General features: G+C 38.5%; 1 protein-coding gene across 1 annotated transcript; it reads left to right on the top strand.

Annotated features, from left to right (window-relative positions):
• The first annotated feature begins 1225 nt into the window (after positions 1-1225).
• Positions 1226-3568, top strand: LOC121438983 (protein PPP4R3C-like). Its single transcript, XM_041639482.1, has one exon. It carries the CDS (start codon positions 1226-1228, stop codon positions 3566-3568), a length of 2343 nt encoding a protein of 780 aa, XP_041495416.1.
• The last annotated feature ends 7278 nt before the right edge of the window (positions 3569-10846 follow it).

The raw sequence follows: 10846 nt of genomic DNA on the forward strand, positions 1-10846 counted from the left end.
TAAATGTGTGAACTCTGACAATTCATTTGAATTTTTTGTGTTTCCTGACCCTTAAGGGATTCCTATATTAATACACCTATATTGCTAAATTATTCTGAAAATTAGGCAAAAAAGTAAAGTCATGCTGTTTTAAATGTAATAAACTTTCAAGTGTGATAGTTGATCTATTATGTTAATGCCTTCCTTTATAACAAGTACTCACAGAAATGTTAGCAGCTGTGAAGATATTCTTATTATCTTCATCATAATTACCAAATATAAATAATGATATAGTTTAGATTTAGAGTCATTCCTTAGCAAGTCCAAGACACTCAGAAATGGCCATAGCATGTTCAAGGCCCAATAGATACACAAAATTAGAAAAAAAGAAAAGAAAATGAAATAATTAGAAGTATTAATTAATTAAATCCTGGCACATTTTAACTAACTTAGCCTTTGACCCAGGTCTTGAAAACAACCATGTGCATGATTAGTCAAAGGAAAACATTTGAGGAAATGTTGCATCCACTTTATTAAGGTGAAACTTCAGGCTGAACAGATTGGAGATATACAGCTGATATATTCGTTTTTAGAACAAGATCTTCCCTTACTATGTAGAAATATGATAGACTTAAGAGCACATCTTGTAGAAAAATTACATCTTATTTTTATGCTTCTGGGAAAGCATTTTGTCTATAGATGATACATTCTTGCTTCTTATTAGAGCCAGCCTTTAATTGACATATAGTATGAATTGTAGACTTGACCAAAACATTGCTAATTAAATTTGCTTTTGCTTAAGTGCCTTAACCCCGCACTTCTGATTAGTGAAAATCTGTTAAGAAACAAAACCCAAAAGCGTATTTTCTAGACTTCCATTTTTAAGGTAGGGGAAGCAAGTCCCTTTAACAGATCTGTTACATGAGCCCATTCTTTTTAGGAAGAACCTTAGTTGAATCACAAGATTCTTTCCAGAACTAAGGCAGGCTCGGAGACGCAAGTGCAAAGGACAGAGATTTGTCGGGGATAGTTCTGTAACGGAGGATTGACAAGTATCATCGCCTTCTTCCCCGGTAATTCTAATGACCTTATATCCTCTCTTAGCCACTATCATTCTTTTAACCCCCACTAATCTGCTGTATTATTATTTTTCAGAATTGCGACCTTGGCAACGTTCTTGTACCAGAGTATCTAAGCTGAGGTCTGCACAAAAATGTGGTCTAGCAAGACAAGCTCACAAATCCGCATGAGCAACAGACTTCCTATTGTAAAAGTCTATGTCATGAAGGTAGATGAGCAATGGAAACAAATAGGCAGAGGACAAATTTCCACCAAATACATCGAACGGCTTCAGGGTGTGTGCCTGCTCATTCACTCAGAGTCTGATGGCTCTCTGCTATTAGAGTACACAATACATCCAGATGTGCCCTATAAGAAACAATACAAGCATTTAATTAGTTGGCCTGAAGCTAATAACAGCACTATGACAATATATTTCCCAGACCCAGAGTGTTGTCAAAGTATCTGGGAAGATATCTGCCAAGTTCAACATAAAGATCCAAATGTACAAACATCGCAAGACCTTGCAGTTAACTTAACCAATTTTCATGAACTGCCCCAATTCCAGTATCTGTTCGAGGAACCCACCTCTGAATGCAATATGCTTGAAACCATTGCAGATTTGCTTATTATTGTGAAAGAATCTCCAAGCCACAAGAAATGCCTGGCACTGCTTTTAGGAAAATTAGAATACATTAAAAAATTGCTTCGGGTGTTCCACACTTGCGAAGATCAAAAGAACGTGGAAAGCTTACATTTTTTATATATCATTATTAAAGGACTCTTCTTTTTCAATGATGCACATTTGTTTAATACCATGTTTTCTGATGAATGTATCATGGATGTAATAGGATGCCTTGAGTACGACCCTAGTTTGGATAAGCCATATCGGCACAGGAAATTCTTGGCTGAAAATGCAAAATTTAAGGAAGTTATGCCAATAACACACTCCAAACTTAGGCAAAAAATACACCAGACCTACAAAATGCAATATATCCGTGACATTCTACTACCTATACCATCCAAATTTCATGAGAATCGTCTTTCTGATCTTACAGCTTCCATTTTTTCCAACAAAATAGAAATAGTTACCATGCTGCAGGAAGATGAAACATTTTTGCTTGAAATTTTTGCCCAGTTAGAAGATAACAGTGTAGGTGATGAAAGACGGTGTGAATTGTTATTTTTCCTTAAGGAATTCTGTGAATTTGCCATGACCTTAAAAGTTCTAGAGAAAGAGGCATTATTGAAAACAGTGATAAAGCTTGGAATCATGAGGGCTCTGAAAGTTTCAGTATGTATGCAAGACCATCAAATAAAAGTAGCTGCTGTAGATATATTTACTTATCTAGTAGAATATAATCCACAAATAGTCCGAGTGTATGCAGTGGATGAAGCTCAAAACAGTGAAAATAAGGATGACCTTCTCATCAATATAATGATCAAACAAATCATCTGTGATCCTGATCCTGAATCTTCTCGTGTTTTAAGTTTGACAGCGGTTCTCCGTATTCTTCTTGATCAAGAAAACATGTGTATAACAGCTAATGCATCTGAAAGAAGTAAATTTATGAATTTGTTCTATACACATTGCATGGATAACTTAGCAGGACCAATTTTGTCTATCACAGGACAAAATGATGGTGATGATAACACAGTCAACATCTATTCTAATATTGACCAAAATGTACAATTGCTTGGAGTAGTTTTAGAAATGCTCAGCTTTTGTGTTAAGCACCACACAATTTATATTAAAAACTATATTTTGAAAAACAACTTGCTCAGCAGAGTCCTGGTGTTGATGCATTCAAAGCACACTCTTCTGGTTTTGTCTGCTCTCAGGCTGATGAGACAGATGATTGGCCTTAAAGATGAAATTTATAATCTTTACATAGTGAGGAAAAATCTTTTTAAACCTGTTATAAGTTCTTTACTTCGTAATGGAAGACGATATAATATGCTAAACTCAGCTATTATTGAACTATTTGAATTTATAAGAGTGGAAAACATCAAGTCTCTTATTACAAACATTGTGGAAAAATTTTATATGGCTTTTGATTCAATTGAGTATGTCCAGACATTTAAAGGATTGAGATTTAAATATGAAGAACAGAAGGAACAAGAAAATAAAGTAAAAAGAAATTTACATGACATGATATACGATAAATTACACTTCAAGCATATGAAAGTTGTGGAGGTGGATGTCAAGGAAGAAATGTGTCCTAGAGTAAATACTGGAGCTGTTGTGCCATTGGGAGGGGACTTGCAAAGTTCTTGTGACACATTTATGCAAATGAAAGAGACAAGTGAAGAAGAAGTAGAACAGTCAGAAGAAAATTTGTTTGAATTTGACTGTTCATCTCAATCTGAGGCTTCTGATAGAGGAATGAGTAGTCCATCACACTGTCGCAAGAGGATTTCTTTAGTGGACTACTCAGATGATGAAGATGACGACGACAGTGATGATCATCAGGATGATGAAAAGGAAAAAGAAGAACCTCCCCCAAAAAGACCTAATCTAGGTTCATAAAATAAGATGAGGCCCTCAACTTTTGATTCAAATAAGTTTTAATAACTATCACAAGCTGAGAAATATAATTTTAAAAAATCTTTCTCTTATGGACATTTGAATATGGTAAAATATATAGCTAATAGGATAAATAATAGGCCTCAGTTTTATATGAAGAAAATTTACCATTGAGTGATAACATCTTATTTTGGCAGCATAGTTTGGGAGGGGAAAAAGTTTGATAAACTAATACAATTTTCACTCAGGTCTTTATGTTACAAACAACTACAAAAGTTTTATTGTAAAGCTTATTTTTAAAAAGAGTTTAGTAATGGCATTTTGTCTATAAGTTGAAGTCTTATGAAAGAAACATTTTTATGTAATAGTCAATATTAAAAACAAACTGAGATTTTACATTTCTGTGAAGCCTTGGCTGAACTTCAACTTTATGAATAATATGAGAAACAACATTCAGCACAATTAAGTGCATATGTTCATGAATAAAATGTTAAGTTTTATCCTAGATGAGCTGTTCTGAATGTACTTCTTTTTAGATAAGAATTATCACATGCTTTTTCAGACCCCGGGCCAGCTGGCCTTGGTGAGTTCCCGATAGCACATCCCCATTGTCTCAATGTGAGGGTGTACCCCTTGCGGTCCTGAGTTCCTTGCTTGTGCTCTCTCTCCATCTGCTCCTGATTTGGAACTTGAGATTTCAGTCCGGTGTTCCAATGTGGGTCTCTGTCTCAGTCTCCTTTCATCGCCTGATGAAGGTTAATATTCAGGAGGATGCCTATATGTTTTTCTTTGGGTTCACCTTCTTATGTAGCTTCTCTAGGATCACGAACTATAGGCTCAATGTCCTTTATTTATGGCTAGAAACCAAATATGAGTGATAACATCCCATGTTCCTCTTTTTGGGTCTGGCTTACCTCACTCACGATAGTGTTTTCTATTTCCGTCCATTTGTATGCAAAATTTAAGAAGTCATTTGCTGAACATAGCAGACAATGAGGACTACTGAGAACTCAAGAACAATGGCAATGGGTTTTTGATCCTACTGCACGTACTGGCTTTGTGGGAGCCTAGGCAGTTTGGATACTCACCTTACTAGACCTGGATGGAGGTGGGGGTTCCTTGGACTTCCCACAGGGCAGGGAACCCTGATTGCTCTTCGGGCAGTTGGGGGGTGGGATTTATTGGGGGAGGGGGAGGGATATGGGAGGCGGTGGTGTGGAGGAGGCAGAAATCTTTAATAAATAATTAATAAATAAATAAGTCTTTAAAAAGTAAATAAAAAAGAAATATCAAGTATCAGTATCAACACAATTCTATTCCTAATGTGCATTCTACAGGTCCTCCAGGTATTACAACAGGATGCATCTAATATCCAGATTGTTAAAATTATTTTTTCTTTCATTAATGAAGCTTTGTCCTTTTCCCCAGAGTGGTAGGTACATATTAGGATATAAATATTTCTCTCTAGTTGCTGAAACAAAGTAACTAATAAAAACAACTTAACAGGGGAAATTTTAATTTTGTCTTCAGCGTGAGGGAATACATTCCATCCTAGTGGGAAAGGTATAGGAGTAGACAATTCAATGGTGGGAAGAGTTGAAAGCAGTATGTCACCTTGTACCCACAATCTACAAACCACTAGATGCATCCTGATTCTTACCTCAATATCTCTTTTAATTTAGTGTAGGACATCAGCCCATTGTACAGTGTCACACACATTCAAGTTGTCTTTCAATCTCAATTATTCCAGTCTTTAACTGCCTCATAAATATGCCAAAAATTTTGTGTCCTAAGTATAGATTTTGTTATTAACTATCACTAATTGACCTTATTGCTATGTAACAAACAATTATATATTTTTTAAGTCCTAACATTTTACATCTCATCCCAAAAGTCTCATGGCCATTTCATATTGCAAAATGTATTCAGTCCAACACACATGCATGCCTGGGGAAGCCTGCCCCAGTACAGAGGAGAAAACATGTCCTCTGACCATTCCCATTAAGACTGAGCAAAAAAAAGGCAACCCAGGGCAGCCTTCTCTGTACACCAAGGAGAAAACATGAGCCAGACATTTGGTCATTATTATGGCAAACAAATATATTGTGTTATGAGAGAGAGAGACAGAGAGAGAGAGAGAGAGAGAGAGAGAGAGAGAGAGAGAGAGAGAGAGAAACGGAGATTGGTTCATGTACTGTGCAGAGAGAGGCAGATCTGAAGAGCTGAAGTCTGTGGGGAATGTGCTGAGGTGGGTGGATTGCTTGCTCCCTGGGACCAAGTTGATTTCTGGGCCTGGGATGCTGCCAAGACCCATATCTGTTTCTGTGTCCATCCTGTAGCTGTGATCTGTGTTGATATCTGTGGCTCCTGATACCACTGAAGGCCTAGAGTATAGGGCAGTGCATAGTTGGCCTTGCCCCTCACTGTCTACAAGACTACTAAGTACTGGCTCTGCCCCCTTACTAGCTGCAGCACTTGGGGGAGCATACCCTGTACCTTGCCTGGGTAGCACAGTAGGGATGAAGGTGAGCTGGCACCAAGGGCTTGAGTGTGGAAGAGCTGTCCCAATGACTTGCTTGTCTGGCACGTGGCAGCATCGGTAAGGGAAAGATGTCCCCTGCTCCTTGCCCTTTGTGACTCGTCTGCTGCATGCAAAGGAGCTGTCTGTCCCCTTTCTCAGCTACAGCACTCAGGAAAACCGGCCCTTCACCTTGTTAAGGAAGCACAGTGGAGGTAACCTTATTGTAGAGGATGCAGATGAATGGCTCACCCCAAGAACTTGAGTGAGGTAAAACTAGTGTCATCCCTCATCTGCCATATTGTACTGTGGATGTAAGAGAGATCCCCCTATCCCTCACCACCTGTGACACTTGGGAAAGCTGACCCTGAGATCATGAGAGAGTGGGATAGTTGGTCCTCCCCACTCTAGATGAATCACTCCTGAGAGTGGCTCCTGAAACTCACCTGGGCAACTTAATAGATGTGGCCCTATTGGTGTTGGTATTAGCAAGATGACCTGGCCCTAGTGGTGTAGGTTTGAGTAAGATGGCCTTGACGGTCTGAGAGAAGAACAGAACCCATCCCTTGCTCCTTGCTGCATAGGGCAAACAAACCAGGACAACACAGGGAGACTAACTAACAGTGCAGCCACCCAGGCCCACAACCAGGGCTATGAGTTTGGCCTACCCCATCATCTATTCTACCTATGATCTGCTGGAGCACATGAAGATACCATTCCTGAAGATCCAAAGCTGCAGGGTCTCCATGACACAGAGCAACAACAGGAAATCCAAGAAAAGTCTCAATAAGGTCCCAGTATCTATGGTGTAGCTGAAACCAGAGGCCATGAACCAAACCAATGACTCTTTGCTATAATCACTTGCAACTAAAGATATAGAGACTAAAGGGTATACTGTGTGACTTTCTGTGTTATACTACCATTGTGAGATTTTATTCTCTCTCTCTCCCCCCTCTTTATTACCTCTTAAATTTTATTCAAGAGAGGAAGTTTCAAGGACAGAGGGTGGATGCAAAAGGATGAGGAGATGAATGGAATCAAGACACATGATGTGAAAGCCACAAATAAACCTTAACAAAATATATTAAGACTAGCTATAAAATAATCCATAGTCTTTAATATTTTAAACATTGCTCAAAAGTAAAATGACAGAGTCTCTTCTGAGGATCATATATATTCTCTTAACTGTGAGCTCCATATAACAAAATAAAAAAAATGTATGGGTAACATTTTTGTGGTCATAAAAAAAAATGACTACAATTCAATTTATAAAGCCCAGATAGATGGCTAAGAATTTGAATCACTGGTTGATCTTCCATAAACCTGGATTTAATTACTAGCATCCACATGGCAGTTAAGGAACATGTATAAGTACAGTTCTATTAGACATGTTGTCTTTTTCCGGCTTCCGTTGCCATTTCATGCATGTGGTATACAGACATACATACAAATAAAATGCCCATATATATAAAATAAAAATGAATATTTTTTAAAAATCAACTAGTAGATGAAATTGTTCTTTTCTTCTTCTGGGTCCTGAAGGAAGAGCCCATAAATGTTGGCGAAAGCATGACAGCAGATGGACAGAGCAAAAACCTGGTGATTAAAGCTTTCACTACTGTCGGGGAAGGAGAAGGGAGAGAGAGAGCGCGCACATTGGAAGTAAAGAGAATTTATAAAGTTTCTAAGCCAACCCTCAAATGTGCTTCCTATAGCAAGGCTTTACCTTGTAAAGATTCCATAATCTTCCCATACAGTGCCACCAACCATGTGTCAATTCAAATACTTGGACCAATGGTGGGATACTTTTCATTTAAACCACTGTATTCCACTTCTTGCCCCCCACAGACCTATAGCTATAGTATAATGCTATTGTGTTACAAAACTTTTTGTTGGGAAATGCAATATACATGTCTAGTCACCTCAAATAGGAAACCCATGGCAGACCAAAGTACAGCTACCACTGAAGTCCAACTTGGTGAGCCAATGAATTTTATTTGGGTTGCATACAGTAATATGGGTGAAGTCTTACAGGAGCAAAATGACCCAAAGACTACTTACTGTATCACCAAAGGTCACCCTAGCAGAAGTGGCAGCTAACAAAATCTGAAAACCTGGGGCACCTTGCACAGTCATCATTCATTGCAACTGTTTGGAGTGTTCTATTCATGCAACTCAGTTGATTCAAGCCTCTTCCAGGTAACTCGACTGTTTTTTGCTTCCTCCCGGTAGCAGACCTTTTGTCTGAGTCTTCTTTGATGTTTGTCTTGTCTGAGAATGTTTTGTAGTAGCCTTTTGTTGTTTAATCTTAGGAAAGAGAGGCTTAGTGAATCTGATCAGTTTCAAGGACTTCCTGATGCTGTTTAGAATTCTTTACCTGCTGTTTTAATGTCCTTTCCTGCTAGAGGGAATATTTCTATTTCAGAAGAAATTGCTGCACTATATTCTACCCTTTCCTCCGACTCTTACAGTTTCCTTTCCCCTCTTCTAAAATGATCTCTGCACCATGGGAGAGGTAGCTCTAGATGTTTAATTATGGCTAAGAATTAGTCCACCATGACACAACAGTCACTTGCTGTTTTAGGGTTGTATTGCTATAATGAAACATCAAGACCAAGAGCAAGTTGGTGAGAAAAGTATTTATTTAGTGCACTTTTATACATCACAGTGCATCCTTAAAGGAAATCAGGGCAGAACCTCAAACAGGAACCTTGTGACAGGAACTAATGCAGAGAAAATAGAACTATGTAGTAGCTTAGTGGCTTGCTTATGCCATTCTAATTGATTTTCTAATACAAGCCAAGACCACCAGCCCAGGAAGTGTCCCACTCACAGTGTACTGTGCTCTCCCCACATAAATGTGAACTAAATTTTGTGGAGCAAACATTAAATTCAATCAGAAGGCTGTTGGTCTTACCCATGACTGCTCAGTTACCACTTCCCAGTGCTTACACACCTGGCCTGGTATGCCAGTGTTTAAGCATGCAAGCTGAACAGAAATGGTAGTGACAGTTTTCTACCAGAAGCCTGCATAGCACTATGTTACTATTGTGACCATCCATCAGATGAGTGCTTTCAAATTAAATCCCAGCTTAGTTTCTCCATGTCCCACAGATAAAGCATGGTCTTCAGCAATAGGGTCATATAGTCTAGTTCTGACATGCAACCAACAACAGTATCAATAACTGTTTTTATGGTCTCAGGAGCTTTCCTGGTCAACTACTCTTTGGGCAGTATCTAATCCTTGGTGCTGGTATTTCCATTCAATAACCTTATGTCCTCTGGAGTATTCTTTTCTATAGTAGGAGACTACTTGTTTATTCATGGTTGCTCAGCCCCAAAATAGTCACACAAAAACCATATTATTTTCAAAACTGTTTGGCCAATAGCTTAATTGTATTTCTGGTTAACTCATATCTTAAATTAACAAGTCTCCATTAATCTGTGTATCTCCACCCATGAGGCTCTGGATTCCTGGGTAAAGTTGCAGTGTCTGTCTCCGGTGGGGCTACATGGTTTCTCACTGACTCTGCCTTCTTTCTCCCAGCATTCAAATTAATTTTTCCTACCTAGATAAGTTCTGCCTTGCTATAGGCCAAAGCAGTTTCTTGATTAACCAGTGGTATTTGAAGCACAGAGAGGGGAATTCCATATCACTTTTTAACATATATAGGGTTCATTTTGATTTAAACACTTTAGCAACTGTTTTAACAAACCATTTGTTTCTTTGAATTCACTCGACTCTAGTAAGATTTTTAGTACATGGAAGTACCATTGCATCTGTTTTTCTCTCCAATGGCTGCTTTCCAAACCTGAAAAACACTCAGAGCTTAGCATTATGACATTTGTATAACTGATCAAGGTTAGGTACAAAGCATGGATGGGAGGGCCTAACTTAATTATCTCCCTATAACCATCAGTCATTCCCTCTGAACCATTACATTTCCATATCTTGGAGCTCATCCATGGAGCCTCCCTATATTTTTCTATCCCTGATAATCTTGGGCTAGATTCATTTGTTCAGCCCTACCCATGGCCAGAGGCATTATTACTGTCTCTTCCCTGTTACACCCTCTGGCTCTCTGGGTCAGAGAAGCCCTTTGTTGGCACAGTAACTCTTGTCTCCCCAGTTACTATATCTGGCTGTTGAAGAGGCTTTAGCTGGGCGAACCATCTCCAATCCTAACATAAACTTTTGTTATATGGAAATACATTCTCTGTCTTAGTTTCTATTGTTGTGAAGAGACACCATGATTACAGCAGTTCTTATAAAGAAAATTTTAATTAGAATGGTTTACTTACAGTTTCAGAGATTCTGTCCATTATCATTATGACAGGGAGCATGACTGTGTGTTGGCAGACATATTGCTGGAGTAATAGCTAAAAGTTCTATATCTTGCAGTCAATTAATAGAATTATATTGGTTGCTAATGCCTTGTTTAACTCTATCACATTTCTGCCTTTCTACTGCTTGGAGCACATTGTGATGTCTCTTCTTGATTGTCATCTGCATCTGGAATTACCTAAAATCCAAAATTATAGGGCATACCTGTGAGGGACTTTTGCTTAATTTAAAATGGGTAGATCCACACATGTCTTTAATCCAGATTTTGATATAGGAAGGCACACCTTTAATCTGGGCCACACCTTCTCCTGGAAGCCTATATAAAGGCATGGAAGAAAGAAGATTTTCCCTTTGCCTGCTTGCCCTTGCCTTGCTAGTAGACCATTCCTTTCATCTTCTGAGGAACATTTGAGACATC

Source organism: Microtus oregoni, unplaced genomic scaffold, assembly GCF_018167655.1.
Source record: "Microtus oregoni isolate MIOR12 unplaced genomic scaffold, Mior012 000059F_ref0000304, whole genome shotgun sequence".
NCBI lineage: Eukaryota > Metazoa > Chordata > Mammalia > Rodentia > Cricetidae > Microtus > Microtus oregoni.